The 18,292-nt window shown below is 43.8% G+C and overlaps 1 protein-coding gene across 2 annotated transcripts in view; it reads right to left on the bottom strand.

Annotated features, from left to right (window-relative positions):
- The window catches only part of CELSR2 (cadherin EGF LAG seven-pass G-type receptor 2), a 118,510-nt gene extending 100,596 nt beyond the window's left edge, over positions 1 to 17,914 (bottom strand). For both annotated transcript variants that reach the window (XM_032218438.1, XM_032218437.1), the window contains exon 1: positions 14,040 to 17,914. In XM_032218438.1, the coding sequence (XP_032074329.1) occupies positions 14,040 to 17,550 (3,511 nt within the window). In that variant the 5' untranslated portion in view covers positions 17,551 to 17,914. The remainder of the gene's footprint in view (positions 1 to 14,039) is intronic.
- Between the last annotated feature and the right edge of the window lie 378 nt (positions 17,915 to 18,292).

An 18,292-nucleotide genomic window follows, 5' to 3' on the forward strand; every position in this document is an offset into this window, starting at 1 on the left:
CAGCTCTCAGTCTTTGGCTCTCAACTCTGCTTCTGATTGAACTCTAACAGCTGCCAATACTTAGTGGTGATGCAGTATACTATTGTTTCCCTCATGTGGATATAGATACAGAGATACAGAGGGAGAGGCAGAGGCAGAGGCAGAGAGAGAAAGACAGAAAGAGGGAGGGAGGGAGGGAGGGAGAGAGAGGGGGGGGGGAAATGAATCCTTTCCTTGTTCTCCATTGAGATCAGCAAACACTGTCCTCAGGAGTGCTAGTCAAACAGCTAAAGGGCTCTCCAATCTGAAGATTGCATGCCTCAGATATTCCAGGTAGGAGGGGCTGATAATCTCCTTTCTCCAGGTGGGCACTTTTATGCACAGTGTACTCTTGGCTTATTTGTTTGTGCCAGGTGAATAAATTACTGGAAAATATAAGGGTTTTGAGGGGCAGGTGATAGATGATTTAACACATGAGACATCTTGTAGAGGTGAGGATATGTGGGAAATTCAAGGCTGAGGAACGTAACAGCTGCAACGTGAATTTGGGTGGCATCAGCACAGAATTATAAAGGGGCACACTCATCTGCAGGCCTGAAGCCAAACTCCTACAGAAAAATTTGCATGTGGTTTTCTAACCGTTATTCATTGTTTGGTGAAGGGCAATAGCTGCTATGGCAACCTAGATTCCCTTATCAGGCAGTGAAGGAAAAAGCACGCTTTTAGACTGAGGTCTAGATTAAAGCTTTGATTTGGAGGGAGAGCCAGCTCTCACCACAACTTATAAATCATTTTACACCTCAAAAAGAACCAATTTCCTCTTGGTTGCCTCTTTGGGCTTCCAATACCTCTTTTTGCCTATTGAATTTCCACTGACAAGCTACAGAAAACTTTACCTCCCTCAAATTTATGGACAGAGGGATCCTGCAAAGTGTTCAAAATGGGCACACCTGAATAATGAATTAGCAGCAAAATTAAGACATCCTAACATTTATAAATATCTATTCTCTATTTTCTTCCTAGCATTTTTCCTGAAAGTGCAGCATTCACTCTTTTGGGGGGGGGGGAAATCAACCAAGTTTTGATCCATTTGGTTATGACAAAAATTGATCGACTAACATGTCACTCAAGCCTGAATTCATGGCTGAGAGGGCAAAAAACTGGCCCAAAGTCACCCCATTAGCTTTATTAGAACTAGAGTTCACAGTCTGCTGGCGTCTTAACCACTAGAACAAACTGGCTCTCTGCCTCTATTCTATCACCTTTGTATGAATATGCTGCAGGCAGCATACATCATCTTTAATCCCAGAGTTTTAGTAACTTCGTGGTAAACTTAGATCTTTCAATCAAATTCTATTTTGCAGTTAGGATCTAATTTCCTAAATTGTAATTGACTTTACTGATGAAATGCATTATATCACCTAAATAATCCCTTTTCCTTAAATTATGAAGGTTGGTGTTATTCAGAAATAATAGGTCCATGTAAAGTGTTTGGCAGATTTGCTCTACAACTGGGGGATAACTGAATTTTGAAGTCTTCATTTTTTCCCCATTGTGCACCTTTAGAGTGCTGGTCTTCTACAGTACTACTAAGAAAATTATATATTATTAGCATTGTGCTGATAAATCAAATTGCAGGTCCTGTCTTGTAACTGTCTAAAGACCCTACAGTATGAGAATAGGAGTGACAGCCATTTGAGAAAAAAAACACTAGAAAAATAAAACACGATGTTTAGCAAGAGAGAGAGAGTTGCAGAATTTTGCCCAGACAACCGGGAATTAGGAATCCAAGTTTAAAAGGAGTCAGCAAAATCAATTAAGGTAGGTCCATAAATGTTTGATTTGGGACTGTGCAAGCATGAATGGCAACAGCAGCACTCATATGGAAGAAAACAAATTGTTATCCTTCTGAGTAAAATAATAGTTATGATACCAAGTCCAGTCAGGTAGGACTGGAAGCCAAACAGGGTAAGTTAAATATTAAATATCATTGGTTAAATATTGTTAACATAATGTCTCTGGAGCTTTTCAGTAATCCAGATCATGATTATCCCAAAGCTTCTCATCCAAGAAGTGAACCATCTTCAAAGAAAAACCAGAAAGTTCAGTTGCCTCTTGAAAAAGGCAACCCAACCTTTGGGTTGATATAATTGGCATATAAGAATTTGGATTCTCTTTTATTTTGTAGGAAAGACAATGTTGATAGGCATACTTTCTCTCAATTACCAAATTTTATGAAGTCTAGGATGTTTTATTTACTAAACTATACATTTACAACAGAAGAAACCAAGCCTCAAATTCTGTTTAGTGGCAATGACCCTCCAACCAAGATGAGATAGATGGAAACCTACTTTTCTGAACTCCACAAAACTTCAGCTGGGATAGCCTGTCTGGACATGCTAGACAGCATATTAATTCACTCTGATGCATAAAGCATACGGTTGCAGAGTAAAGGAAAAGCAGTTCCTACTTGAAGGACTGAACCTGTGAGGCTAGAGACCAATGGAACAGATGTCTCCAACTCTCAAGGCAAGGAAGAGAATGGCCAAAAGTCTATTTATTCCAAAGGAAGCATAAAATGGGATAGTGTAAGAAATCACATGATCTGAAGCATGGTCTTGAACCTTTCTTCTTGTGTCATGATATGGGAATAAAATTTAGAAATATATAGCATTAACACATCACAACCAAGCCCAGCAACAGAAAGTTTTAAGAGAAAAATATAATTTGGAGACTGAGGAATAAAGGAAGAAAAGTTGGGAATACTGCTTAACAAAGCCCTTCCAAATATGTGCTCTGCACATGCTCACCATAGAGGAAAAGTCATTATATGTATCCTTATTATAATAGAGGCCAATGCTAAAGAAGTAAAGCCAGACCACCTGGGTCAACTTAACAGTATCGAAAGTCAGAACTACCTTGCTAAAAATGGAAATGTTGACATGGTACCAAATCAGCATGCCGATTCACAATCTTATCACAATGATCCTGCCACTATAGAAGTGGCAGAAACAGTCTGGCAAATGGATTAGGAAGGAGAGAACTTAATGCTAAAGAACTGCAGGAATGTTTAAGCAGATGCTGAACTCAGAATATATGTAATTGATGTAAACCTTCTAAAGATTCAATATTATTTTTTTGATCAATTGATCCAAAGCAACGTACATATCTCCATGCGATGAAGGGAACCAGACTACGTATATGCTGAAATTATTAGTGCTGTGTTTATATCTATTCCTACAAAGATCAGAATCATGCAAACATATCCTGTAACATTCTTTAGAAGCAAAAGTTGGACTTTAAAGCAGCAGGACGGGAAAAGTATTGATGCCTTTCAATTTTAGTGTTGGAGAAGACGGCCAAGATTATTGTGGGCAGCCAAGAAAGCAAACCAATGGATCATGAAATAGATCAACTCAGAGTTCTTACTCAAGACAAAAATGACCAGGTTCAAATTGTCCTACTTTTGATACATTATGTGAATGTCTAGCTCTCTGGAAAAGACTCTAATGCCGGGAAAGGTGAAAGGAAAGAGAAAAAGAAAGTAGTCAGCAGTAATGTGGAACGGATTCAGTTGCAGTGGCAATGACAACACCATTGGGAGACCTGAAATAACAAGATAGGGAGAGAGTGGTGTGTGTGGGGGGGAATCTATCTATGTAGTCATCTATGTTTTTGACTAGGAGTCAAAAACAACCTGATCTTACATAATCAAGCAATCACCCAATCAGATCTTACTCTCATTCAGAGGAAAGTGGGGACATTTGCCATGGGACACAGTTTTCAATGGAAACAAGACTGTTGAAAAAAGCTCCTTTATGTTCCTCATTGAACATTAGCCAAGTAAACTGCTCCACAGTAAGTGATAACTCAAATGTTCTGCATGTGAATTATGTTGGAATGAGATGCATGACAATGCCAATCTGGAAGCACAATACAAAAACACTACACTGCACCACTTCATGAGCATATTCTTGAACTTTGATTCAAAACTCTCCGTTTCAGAGACGCAAACTATTGCTCAGATATTGACTAATCAGAGGTGGGTTGCTCCCAGTTCAGACCAGTTCAGGCAAACCGGTAGTGGTAACTGGGTGTGGGTTGCTGAACCAGTAGTGATGGCTGGCTGGCCACGCCCCCGAACCGACCCGCTTGGACACTCACCCTGTCTCGCCTTCGCCACGTGGATCCACAGAACTGCCTCCTTCTGCCTACACACAGATATGCATTCGTGCTAGCGTAGCCTCCCGCCCCTCCCCACTGGCCAGTGTGTCCTGAAGCTGCTGGCATTGTAGCTTTCCTCCCCTCCCCTACTGCTTGGAGCTCCAGGTGGTGGGCAGCAGCAAGCTCCAAGTAGCAGGCAGGGCAGCGGGGGTGATCTCTCAGCATGTTTTCCATTGACAGGAAAAAAATGCTCAGGGGGATCCTCGCTCACCTTTTGCCAGCTGCCTAGAGCTCCAAGTGGTGGCAGGGGGACAGCGATGGTGGGTCGGTGGGGGTCAATTCTCAGCACTTTTTCCACTGGTGGGAAAAAATGCTGAGGGGAATCCTCACTCACCTTCCGGGCGCTTGGAATTCACTTCCATGCTGCGCCCCGCCCCTACCTGGAGCTCCAAGAGGAAGAGGTCCTCAGCTGTTGCGAAGAAGTGGCGGCTCTAGGTGTGCCATGCCCGCTTCGTTAAGCGAGGTTTGTTAAGTGGTGTGTGTGTGTGTGTGTGTGTAGGGGGGCACTGACCATTCAGTGCTGAGGTAGAAGCAGTGATGATGGCAGGGAAAGCAAGGCTTCTTTGCCAGCCTCCCAGCTGGCAAAACATAAATTTTCATCGGTTCGGTGGTCGTGGCTAGGTGGGAGGGCATGTGACTGAGTGGGCGTGGGCGTGATGATGTCAAATGCCTCCCCAATGATGTCAATGTGCCTCAGTCACATGCCTCCCCACCTAGCCATGACCACAGAACCGGTAGTAAAAAATTTAAGAACCCACCACTGTGACTAATAGTAATTTATTTTCATTCTTGTCACATTACAGTACTGTACTCATATTCAAGGAAATTACAGATTGGCACAATCTTCTTTACAACTGGTGCAACTTAGAAACCTTTTGAACACTGGTATCTGAATGTACAGATTTAAAAAAAATACACATAGTCCTCGGCTTATGGTCACAATTGAGCCCAAAATTTATGTTGTTAAATGAGACAGTTGTTAAGTGAACCGAGGCAGTTGTTAAACTAGTAACTGGTTCTTAAGTGAATCTGGCTTGCCCATTGACTTTGCTTATCAGATGGTCACAAAAGGTGATCGTGTAACTTTGGGACACAGCAACAGTCATAAGGATGAACCAGTTGCCAAGCAGTCAAATTTTATTCACATGACCATAGGGATGCTGCAACAGTCGTACGTGTCATAAGTAACAGTCATAAGTAACTTTTTTCAGTGCCATTGTAACTTCAAATGATCACTGAACGAATCGTTGTAATTCGTTTACCTTCAATGAAGTTAGTTTCACAAGACATTCCAATACACTTTCATAGAAAATACTGTTCACTTATAAAAGGAACTCCATTTTCCATACTCCAATTTTTGATGGTTTATATTTCTTCAGCAGATATTGCTGGCAGAGATCTGCTCCTTTTAATTTTTCTTCTCTGCTATCTCACTACTAGAATCTATGAAATAGGAACTGGGTAATTTCTTTGCTTTGCATCTCACAATCTTCCACATCATAAATCAGTTCATTCCCAATACTAAAATTATATCATAGCCAGAAGATCCTTGAAAGGATAACTGATTAACCATTCCTCCATAGTCATTCCTCCAATTTAGAGGTGGCATTATAGTTATAAAGGTGGAACAGATGGTTTAAGTAAATTATCTAGGCCAACTCCCAACCACTATAGCAAGTTGTCTTAGACTGGAGGATTCTAGCAGTTGCCAAGCGTGCTCTAATATTTTCACATGCTAATCATATTCCTGGCACCCTTTAATTTATAGAAAATCCTATTTCATGGTTCAAAATACTTGAACAGACACAACTGTAAACCAATTCAATCTAAGAAAGTAGAAAGTCATTTGGCCAAGATTATAGGGACTGGCAAAAAAAAAATGACATGGGAAAAAAATCTAATAGGATAGCATATAAAGAAAGTGACAGACCATGATTGGTAAGAAGCAAAATGTGGGAGAAAAAAAACCCTATTACTGACACCCAGAGGAAACCTTTACTGAATGGTCTACATCAGGGGTGTCAAACACAAGGCCCGCGGGCCAGATCCAGCCCGCACGGTGCTTAAATCTGGCCCTTGGGGCCGGCCTGGAAATATCAAAGGACCAACCCGCTGTGCCTCTGCTGGCCTGAGGTCTCCATGTGGCCCGTTTTTGGCAAGCAGAGTGCTGCTGGATACTGGGGAGAGTGAAAGTGATGTGCGGGGGAGCCTCATGTGCCCACCTTCCCCGCATCCCATTTTGGCCGGTAAAATGCTGCAGGAGGCTGTTCAAGCCAAATTATTTTGCTTCTTATCAAACCTAGCTACCTAGTTTCTTTCTCTCAGAACAAGCGAAAGTAAGTAAATAAAAATAAAACATGATGAAATTGTCCAGAGTTCATCATTTACATCAACTTGCAGGAACAATTAAATAAGCACCTTTAAGATAAATTAGGACTGCAACACTTGCAGCTTGCTGGCTGAGAGATTCTAGGAGCAGGCAGCAATCCTAATAACGCAGAGGGTGTTAAAATGAAGAAACCTGACCAGTGGTGGGTTGCCAATTTTTTTTACTACTGATTCGGGCGCGCTCCTGCACATGCACAGAAGAGTTTGGGCGGATGGGCGGAGCCTCCCGCCGTCGCTACTACCGGTTCACCCGATCCGGGCCAAACCAGCAGCAACCCACCCCTGAACCTGGCATAGCAGCAGTGGTGGGTTGCAGGCAGTACACCCCGGTACACACGTACCGGTGCCTGCCCAGAGCATCGGGTACCATTCTGGTATGGTGCGCCAGAGGGCCCACCTGACTGCCCGAGCTCCTTACCTGTATTTGAGCTCTTCAGCGCAGAGCGCACAGCGCCTGCACAGCACTCCGCTGAGCAGCTGGAGCGTTGCGGAGGCATTGCAAGATGTAGGTACACATGCACGTGCTGCATGCGTTCATGTGGTGCACGCCAGGCCCCTTGCAACCGTACCGGTTGCAACAGGATCCGGAACCCACCACTGCATAGCAGAATGGTAAAACCAGCTACTGGCTGTATTGGGATATAACAAATAAACCATAGGTTAATACTGCAAGCCAAAACTGCAACAAACAAGTACACAAACTGCCCTCATTCTTTTTATACTAACTGAAGTCTCTACAGTCACAAAATGTGACTAGTTTTATGTATAATATGCTGAAACATGGCAATTTCAGAATACAGTTTATGAGTCTAGCTGTTATTTTGTCACTATCAGAATTCAGATTGACCATAATGTTTGTTTCTGATCACATGCTATATTGCAGCTAATATATACTGTAAACCTCTGATTTTTCAAGTACAGAGTGAATGGTGACTCTGTGAATCCATGGTTCACTCCAGGAAGCTAAATTATGGTCCAAACAGACTCAACAATTGTAATCTAGGTGATAAAATTGTTCTAATAGAGAAAAGATCCTCTTGTATTCTCAGTGTTACATTAATAAGAGCAGTAAGATTTCAAAAGAATTATTTTGAAGTGTCCCTGTTATACAGGTGAGCCATTTTGTACTATATTATCCAATTTAGTGCATTATACTAACTTGCCCATCATTTTCTGAGCAAAAATCATTAATATTGGCTCTCTGCTCCTTTTGAGGAAAAAATAGGATTGCTCATACTGGTTTTATGAAATCTAAATTTACATCATAATGTTCAGTTGAAATACTATTTTAAAAATACCTTTATGTAATTTGAACATTCTGGATCTATTATGTTTACTTAGATCTTTCAAAACTCTGATCTTATTGCAACGTATTTTCAAATTATCTCCAACTTAATACTGTAAATTTTCAACTAATTAATTTCATTCCTTTCTGAATTATAGATATGGCCTTGATATATTTTCTCCCTACAGCTTATTTTTCCATTAGATGCCTTCCTATCAGCCAGAGTTAAGCACTGTCAGTGGCAACAGGTTTTGAGACATGGAAGCCAAACTCTCTGGAAACCACTGAGATGCCTACATCCCTCTATTGATGTGATGACGAACATATGGCAGGCGTGCCACAGGTGGCACGGGAGTCATTTATGAGGGCACATGAGGGCACATGCCCTGTCAGCTTCAGCGCGCATGCGCATTCAGAGAAGTCTCCTAAAGCCAGGGAAGGGCAACCAGCAAGTTCATTCCCGAACTTCCGGTTTGTGTGTTGAGCTGTTTTTCACCCGTCCCAGGCTCCTAGAAAGCCTCTGGAGCCTGAAGGAGGCAAAAACGGACCCTCCGGCCCACCGGAAGTCTGAAAAGGGGCCATTTCTGGCCTCTGGAAGCCTTCGGGGGGGGGTGGCCATTTTCGCCCCCCAGGCTCCAAGAAAAACTTGCACGCATGTGCAGGGCAGCTGGGGGGGGGTCACACACGCATGCACAGGGGGCACGGCACAGGGAGCATTAAATTATGGGGGTGGGCACACAAATGCAGTAGCGCATGCGCAAGTGCTTTGGGCACTCGAGGCAAAAAAAGGTTCTCCATTACTGCTCTATTGCAACAAGATCCAAGTACATGAACCCACATTCATCAAATTTACACCTGGTTCTATTTTCTCTTCTTCTTTCTCCTCCTCTGTTATCTCCTGTATATTTTCCAGCATCTTTTTTATCTGCCATATGTAGAAACTGAAGTTGGGCTCAACATCATCATACAATCATTAGTGCAACAAACCATTACTAGAAAATGGTACAATGGAAAACCTATGACAGCTAGTCCTCAACCTACGACCTCGATTGAGCCCCAAATTTCTGTTGCTAAGCGAGACCTTTGTTAAGTGAATTTTGCCCCATTTTACGACCTTTCTTACCATAGTTGTTAAGTGAATCACTGCACTCATTAAGTTAGTCACACGGTTGTTAAGTAAACCTGGCTTCCTCGTTGACTTTGCTGGTCAGAAAGTTGCAAAAGGGAACTACTTGACCCCGGGACAGCGCAACCATCATAAATATGAACCAGTTGCCAAGCATCTGAACGTAAATCACATGACCATGGGGATGTTGCAGTTAAACCTATAGTTGTAAGTGTCATGAGTCACTTGTTTCAGTGCCATTGTAACTTCAAACGGTCACTAAAAGAACTGTTATAAGTAGAGGACTACCTATATTTGGATGCTTTTTTAAGAACTACCAATCTGTTATCTGGCAATTTAGCTGAGTATTCTTGATTTATTGCTATGGCAGAAGAATCAAAGAAAACCCATTCTTTGCTGCAAGTGACCAGGCCCAGAGTGCCAGCTGCATCAATGTCTAATAGTGCCAGGGGCTTCCATCAGAGGCAGCAATATCATTCAGCAAGGCTCCAAAGGCAGCCAGGAGCCATGGATATTATCACTCCTCTAATCTTGCCACTGTGCAGTATTCCCCAGTCCCTGTTTGCCTATCTCCACTAAGCAGGTGCGATCTTTAGCTACCATGCTGGGAGTTTAATTGCTGAAACCCAGGGCAGCTGCTCTTACACATCTCCAAATTTGTTTCCAGCAAGCAGGCCTATCATCATCTATGCTAGAGAGGGTGATATTAATGGGGGTTGAGGGGTGAATATGCAATGATACTCCTGGGACAAAGAATTTCATTTCCCCCCCAACATATATTTGAATCTCTTTCCTTTGTTCTTCTGCAACATTTGGGATAATCTAGAAAATCCGACTGTTATTTTTACAAACAGGCAGGAAGAAAAAAAATACCTTTCCTTTTAGGAAGGTATAGGCCAAAATCACTGTATCCTGCTATATTCTAGCCTTAATTGTACTTATTTAGTGTGAACAGTCCTTTAAGAGCCACAGATAATATTTCAATCTCAATAGCTTCAGAACAATAATATATCAACATCAATGTTCCTGAAAAGAGGTTGATAATCCAACAGATCTGAAGGATATTCAGTTGACAAAATTTTGTCTATATCTGGAGATGTAGTACTATGCTCGCTTGAAATAGGATTTTTTTTTTTAAAAGAATCAATACTGTTTGGGCTTTTATATAGAAAAATATGCTGTACGTTGGAACTAAGAAAGAGATACATACTGCAAAATATATTATGGACTAGAAGCAAGAAAATAAGATGCAATATTAATAACACTTTAATTATGAAGCATGCAGAAAATTTAGTTACTGTATATACTCGAGTATAAGCCTAGTTTTTCAGCCCACTTTTTGGGCTGAAAAAAGCCGCCTCGGCTTATACTCGAGTCAGTGAAAAATGTGCCCGAAATGGAGGAGAAAAAGGGGCGGGGCCATGCCGCTGGGTGACACTCGTGAATGGCCCAGTGCCCCTGTGAGTTTCCCCTCCCTCTGTGTCAGTTTGCCGCGCAGCGCGCACCGCACCATCCCCCCTCCTCACGTTCTAATGTAATGCAGGGCTGTCTTACGATTCCCCTTCCTCTCCTCCTGCCGCTCTGCAACGATGTCCCACCTCCTCCTTGTTATGGCAAGCAGCCACATAGCGATGTCCCACCTCCTCTGGTACAGTGATCCAATGATAGGAATCACTGTGCCGTGTGTCATAGGAGGCGGGACATCGCTCCCGCGGCTGCACAGGACATCATCATCACAGCGGGACATCAGCATCATGAGGTGAGTGAAGTATTTCATTGAATACACCGCTAGTTTACTGTTTTTCTTTGAAATAAATATTCAAAAACATTATTGGTATCTATTTTTATTTTTGAAATTTACCGGTAGCTGCTGCATTTCCCACCCTAGGCTTATACTCGAGTCAATAACTTTTCCAGTTTTTTGTGGTAAAATTAGCTGCCTCGGCTTATATTCGGGTCGGCCTATACTCGAGTATATACGGTATGTAAGAAAAATTTGATAGACACATACATTAAATTGAAAGCATGTAATTCCTTTTATCAAACAAAAGGAGAGCAAATGTCAATATGTAGAACCTGCAGGAAAGCATATTCTCCAATGTGGGAGGATGTTGGTGTTAATAATAATTAAGCAGTAAAGTTTTATTTTTATTTAAAAAGTATACAATAACTCAATAATAGCCTTCAAATGGTAAGGTAAAACAGGTCAATTGAAACTACAATTCTTGACACATCTGCAATCAATCCACACATATCTACATATATTTCAGTGGCAAAGCCTGTAAAATTTGCCACCGGCATTTGGTTCACTTCAAACTGAGTTTGCTCCAACTATCCATCATTATTGCTCCCTGAAGGTAGATACCAGCAGCATCACATGCAAAATTTGGACCATAAATGTGGCTCCATAATTCCTACCAGAAACCTGGTAGAACAGGTGTGACTACAACGACCCAAGAAAGAAATAGTCAAGTAATGACTAGTAAAAGTTATTGCTGAAGGAAAATAATTTTGAGTGCTGGTCAGGGTAGACACTCTCTAAGTCTATAGGGAAAACGAACATTGCCTAATCAGAACTAACTTGGTGCATAGTTAAAACATCATACAAAAACTCAACTGACTTTGAGGAACTGACTTTCCTGATAGAGGAAATTGCCACGTGGAGATGCTATAGAAGTAGAGACTTAAATGTTTGTAACCTATTCTCTTCTGAAGAACATGGGACAGAGCCTTTTTCTCCGGATAAGTCTAATAATGTAGGCCACCAAGTTTGTTCTAGGAAAAGATGAACTATGTCTTGCACCAAGTGGGAGACGTGACATAAGTGAGTTGTGAGATTGAGGATTATCTTTTCAACCGTGGAGATGGAATGAGCAACAGACACCATTGTAGGCTTTATCTAGTCTAACCAAATGTGTCACCTCCTTGCATTTGCACCATCAATGCTACTTCTTCGCTCATATACTCAATCATTTGGAATGGGCACAATTGGTACCATCTTAGCCAAGGGCCATTCTAGTATATGCTCTGCCTATTTCCAGATCTGATTTTTACAGTCCAAGGACTTGCAAGAAACTAGCTATTTCCTACAGTTCCCAAGCGAAATACTAAGTCAGGGACAATGTAGAAAATGAAATGGGAAGAAGCTCCAATTGCCAGAGCCCTCTGAAACACACAGGGTACAGTGATGCAGGAAAGAGCTTGCCAATAATGATGGTTGTAGGGAGGTCTTTGAGCAAAAAGCTTTAGCAAAATAAAGTCTTAGCAAACCGTAGCACACAGAAACTAACCAGAAGTCCTGAAATGCCATATCTCTAATCATCTAAGTCCTGGCCAAAACTATTCTTAAATTAAATAATTAATCCAGCCATATTTGCTCCCACTAGGTCCAACTATAGATAGAGGACATAATACTAGGAAAGCCTATTTTAGCTAAAATAGTTTATAGACAATGTTATAGGTTTAGGGTAGAACTCCAAGTCTTTGGCAGCAAAGACATCTAGAAAGCTCTAAAACTTTCCTGACCTCTAAAGATTGTCTGAATTTTCATAGCCCAGATTTGGTAGCCCTCAATAAGGTGACTTGGTTGGCCAAACTGACTCTGAACATGACCTTTCTCTTTTTAACAAGCTACGCAGAATTACATTTTTGTCGTGCATAATCAAACGTATAAAATATTCCTGCCATTGCAGAACTTTGTCATTTGAACATTTACAATCTTAAGATTTTATCACTGGCCCTGACACCATCAATGGTTTCCTTTACTTTTAGCTATATGTTACTTATAACTATCTATCTGTTGATGCCTGCAGCCCTTGAAAAGCTCTGAATTGGGATAGTGACATTTAATTTAAGTTAATTGCTAGGCATTAGGCACCCTAATAAAGAGGCAATGTAAGAAAAGAAGAGCATATGGCTAATTAAAGGGGTTGTATCTTCAGATCCCCTGACACATTTCTTCCACAGTATGCCAACCTGTGGCACAAATTTAGCAGAAGAACAGCTTATTTGTCTGCTCAAGTAAAAATAGTCTCCAGGCAGCGTAAAGACTAACAAACTTTCAATGGCATAAATTTACATCATCAAGGTTTTTATGGGAACCCCAAGTGGCAAATACAGACAAACTATCTGCTAGCTGCTTTATATGATAACCAAGTCACTTTGTGACAACCACACCAAATTCTTTTCTTCCTCTGCTTTCTAGCACTGACAGAAGAGCATCAATTCCTACTTAGAAATATTCACAGAATTCATTCTCCTGGCATCTCATGCAATCTGTCCTGGCCACTAAAAAGCGATTTTGATGCCTTCACATCATCATTCAATCTAGTCATATATGAGACAAGTCAATCCTATTTGGGATTAATTTTGAGCGATTTGACTGATTTCAACAGAAAAGAGAGGAGGAGGAGATATTTTTCTGGAAAATTGGCAACATAGAGAGATGGAACTATTTTAGAATGAAGACTATGACAGTCAACTGGGGTAATGCAACAAAATTAATTGTTTGCATATTCTTCAATCCCCACCAATTCTACAATGTCTCTATCAAAAGAACCCAAAATGAGAGACTGGCAGTTGAATTTCTAAAAGGTGTCATCCATCCATTTGCACAACACCTATAAACTTAATCAAAGATTAGGGGTCAGCCTCAGTGATTTGTTTTCATATGTGATTTTGTTTCCTTTCTTAATTACTATAATAATCTCTATAGCTATAGCTTCTCAATTGGGTAACGATGAAAACTTGAAGTAGAAATTGGATAAAATAACTTAATTACTTCCTTCTGGTCTCTACAATTATGTTCACATTGCTAACCACATTTTTAAAAAAATCTGTATTTTGTTAGCCAAGCCACAATTAGCTGGATTCACACATCACATAAGCTATAACTACAGGTGATATACCAGAATGGATATAACCATGACTTATAAAGTTATAAACCAAATTTTATTATAGCCTAGTAGTATATGCGATCCCAGTCCATAAGCTGATACAAATTCAGACTAGTATCTCCCACACCAAAACACACCTTACCTGTTACAGAAATTCTCATGGTTGCCTCCAAAGGTCTATTGTTATCCAGGGCTCTGCTCAAACGTAGTTCTCCAGTACTGTGGTTCAAGAGAACAAGTTTCAATTCATTGCCTTGCTCAAAACTGTATGTAAGACTATCAGAAACATCAGGATCATAGGCTGGGATCTTGCCAATCACTCCAGTGGGGAAACTGCTGGACTTGTTGGTGATGTAGTTATTGAATATGATCTCAAAGTTCTTCAAGACTGGAACATTGTCATTCTTATCCAGTAAGCGAACATGCACAGTAGCCCGGCTTACCAGTGGAGCTGAAGTAGCTTGGACTACTATGACATACTCAGACTTGGTCTCATAATCCAAATCCATCAGTGCTGTCAACTCTCCTGAGAAGATATCAAGTTGGAAGACCTCCGGAATATTACCTTCCACTATCTGATACATAATTTGAGCATTGGTACCCTCATCTGGATCACTGGCAGTGATTCGGGACACCACTAAGCCTATTGGACTATTTTCTTCCACAAAGATGTCAAACTCATCATGCTCAAAGACAGGGGGGTTGTCATTGACATCAAGAATAGTGACATGGACATCAATTGGAGTCCTCATGGCTGGTACTCCTTTATCAACTGCATATGCTCTAAGCTCGTAGAGTGGAACATTTTCCCTGTCCAGTCTACGCAACGTCCTAACAATACCAGAGGTGGTTTCAATTATGAAGTCTCCATCACCATCATCTCCACCCTGAAAGGTATAGAACACTCTCCCATTCATCCCAGAGTCTCTATCTGTAGCAGAAACCTGTAGGACACTTGTGAAACCAGGTACATCCTCATAGACAGATCCTTGGTAATTATCCCTTAAAAACTGAGGGGCATTGTCATTGACATCATTAACTAGTATTTCTAGATAGGTGGTATCTGATTTCTGTGGGATGCCATTGTCACGAGCTGTAATTGCCAAAGTATAGGATACTTGGTCTTCGTAATCCAATTCCATCTGAGTTGTCACAGCACCAGTATCTATATCAATTTTAAACTGAGGAATACTATCTTCCATGAAGTAAGTGATGCGAGCATTCTCCCCTGTATCTTCATCCGTAGCACTGATAATAACTACAGTTGTACCCACTGGACTGTCCTCATTGATGTTAACAGTGTAATGGGAGCTCTGGAACACTGGCCGATGTGTATTAGCATCAGTTACATTAACAAAGACCTGAGCTGTGTCAAATCGAGTGCCATCAGAAGCTGTGATTGTAAGAAGGTACTGCCGTTCTAATTTATAATCCAAGGGTAGGGCCAGAGTGATGAGACCACCACCACTCTGGCTGGTGATGGAGAAGCGATTGCGAGTATTCCCATTCGTGATCTGATAGGTGATGACGCTGTTGACATCCCGATCAATGGCTGAGACAATAAGAACACTGGTGCCCACCGCTGCATCTTCATTGAGACGCATGGTATATTCCCTTTGCGTGAATTCAGGATTGTTATCGTTGACATCCAAAACAGTAATACTAACACTTGCTGAAGAAGTCATTGGAGGGCTACCATGATCTCTGGCCTCAACCCCAAATTTATAAAAGTCCACAGCTTCACGATCCAAACCAGAAGCCACTACAATCCAGCCTGTGTTGTTATTGATAGTAAAAGGGAAATTGGGACTCATGTCAACCAGAGCATATTCAAGTCGGGCATTCTCCCCAGAATCTGCATCAATGGCTTGGATGTGAATAACAGAATAGCCCACAGGTACATTTTCCAACACTGTGGACTGGAAAGGGGTGCTAACAAAGATAGGAGCATTGTCATTCACATCCAGTACCTGGATGGTCACCAGCCCACTGATGTTGGAAAGAGGAGGCCTTCCTCCATCTTGGGCCCTAATGCGAAGAGTGTATTCCTTATTCATCTCATAATCAAGCTGGCTGACTACATCAATATTACCTATTTGGGCATCTATGTAAAATTGTCCCCGTGTGTTGCCACTCATTATGCTATAATGCACCATAGCATTGCTGCCTTTGTCCCTGTCTGTGGCATTTACCTGCAGGATGTGGGTATTTGAGGCCACATTCTCCGGTACCTGTACAATATAACGCTTCTCACTGAATTGCGGTGAGTTGTCATTGTCATCCTCCACTGTAATATGAATTGTGGCCGTGCTGCTGCGCGCTCCCGGGTCTCGGCCCTGGTCATTGGCCTCCACTATCAGCTGGTAGGATTCCACAGCTTCTCTGTCCACAAGGCCATTGGTACGGATGACTCCAGACTTGGGGTCAATCTCAAAGATCCTGTTGACCCCATTCCCGTTCAAAATGCGGTACAGGATGTTGGCATTGGGGCTGGCATCACCATCGGTTGCTCTCACTGTCAACACTTCATAGCCAACCTCAAGGTTCTCCCGCATGCTCTCCTTATACTCCTGCTGCTCAAACACAGGATCATGGTCGTTGGTGTCACTGACAGTGATTGTGAGTGTGGCCAGAGCTGTGCGACGTGGTATGCCGTGGTCTGTCGCTGTCACCCGGAACACATGGGTGCTTTTGGTTTCTCGATCCAGCTCTTCAGCTGTAGTCACGGCTCCTGTCTGGGGATCAATGGCAAAGAAGCTGTTGGAACGGCTGTCGAAGAGAGCATCCATGGAGTAGTCCAATCGGCCCGCATCCCCCTCATCAGGGTCCACGGCCCTCAGCAAGATCACAGGTGTGCCTGCTGGTCTGTTCTCTGGCACTGATACTTGGTAGGTGGGCATCTGGAACTGGGGGCCGGTATTCACATCCCGCTTCCTTCTGCTGCCCCCCTCACCTTGGCAGCCACACCCCTCCGAGGGCCACAACTTCTCCATCTCCTGCTGTGAAGAGCCCACCGCCAAGAGCCAGTGGACCAAGATCTCCGTCTTCTCATCGCAGAGTTGGCACGACAGCCCCAATCGTAACGGGCGTCCCGGCCGGAGACACAGGGCTCGTGGGGGCAGTATCAATTCTCCCTGGGGATGCAACGGCCCACGCTTGTCTCTAACGTCGTTTTCGCCTTCGCTGCCGCCGCCGCCGCCGCCTTGCACCGCACACCTTAGCTGGCAGCCGCCCCGCGAGCTAGCGGACGGCAAAGGAATGTGGGTGCCCGGTTTCAAGCATAGAGTCCGGCTTCTCCCTCTGCGGAATCGACCGGCCGGAACCGGGGCCAAGAGAAGGTGGCTTAACAGCAACAGCTCTCCATCCTCGCCCGCCGCCGCCGCCGCCGCCGAAGCACCATCGCACCGCGGCCCCAGCAGGTGCGCCCAGAGGCCGCGGGCCGGACGCGAAACCCGGCAAAGCCATAGCGGCGGCGGCTCGGCGCAAGCGGCCGGTTCGCTCCGTGGTGACAGCGGCCGCTCAGGCAGCCGAGGGTCCCTGAAGGGGGCGCAGGGAGGGGGCGGTTCGGAGCCGTCGGCGCGGGAACGGGGGATCCCCAGCGCCAGCAGTAGCAGCACAGCCCGGCCGGGGGCGCCGCCGCCGCCGCCGCCCATCTCCCACCGCCCGCAGTCCGGTTTTCGTTTTGTCCGTCCAGCGATCAGCAATTGCGCTTCATGCCAAATGGGAAATCCGAGCCGACGGGCTCCCCCCCCGCCGGGTTCTCCCGATGAGCCCGAGCAGGTCCGCCGCTGCCTGCTCTCCCGCCGCAGCCAGCTAAGGTCTAGCCGCCTGCCAAGCAAGCCCGGCTCGGCTCCGCTGCGGCAGCAGCTCTGCGAGGCTCATTTCCATAGACCTGCGGCTCTTAAAGGAGCCGCGTCAGCCCTCGCTGCTGAAAAAGCTGGTGCGCGGTGGGGCCTCCCTTCTGCACGGCCAGGTTCTCCTCTTGTGGGCAAGCAGCAACCTCGCGGCAAGAGGACTTCTCAGGCGCCTCGCACCTCTGCTCGAATGGCTGTGATCCGCCGCAAAAACGCAGCGCGTGCACGGAGGAATCCGGCCCTTCCCTGAGTACCTTCGACCAATCAGGTACTGTCGAATCGCGGCGGGGAGGCCTCCCGACGTGGCGCATTTCCAAGTTCTTCACTGGAGACCAAGGTTGAAAGGCAGCCTTGAGTGCTCAGTCCTGGAATCCCAAAGCAGCCACAAACAGCCCGCCTGTGAATGTGCTTTTCCTTCACCTGTTTGTGAGGGAAACAAGAGCACTTCTTTACAAGGGCTGTAAATCCAAAGAGGTTGCCCAAAAATAATCTCTGAAAGGACGGGAGAGGGACAAAAAACATGGTGGGGGTGAGAAATGGA

This window comes from Thamnophis elegans, chromosome 5 (genome assembly GCF_009769535.1).
Source record: "Thamnophis elegans isolate rThaEle1 chromosome 5, rThaEle1.pri, whole genome shotgun sequence".
In the NCBI taxonomy this organism is placed as follows: Eukaryota; Metazoa; Chordata; class Lepidosauria; order Squamata; family Colubridae; genus Thamnophis; species Thamnophis elegans.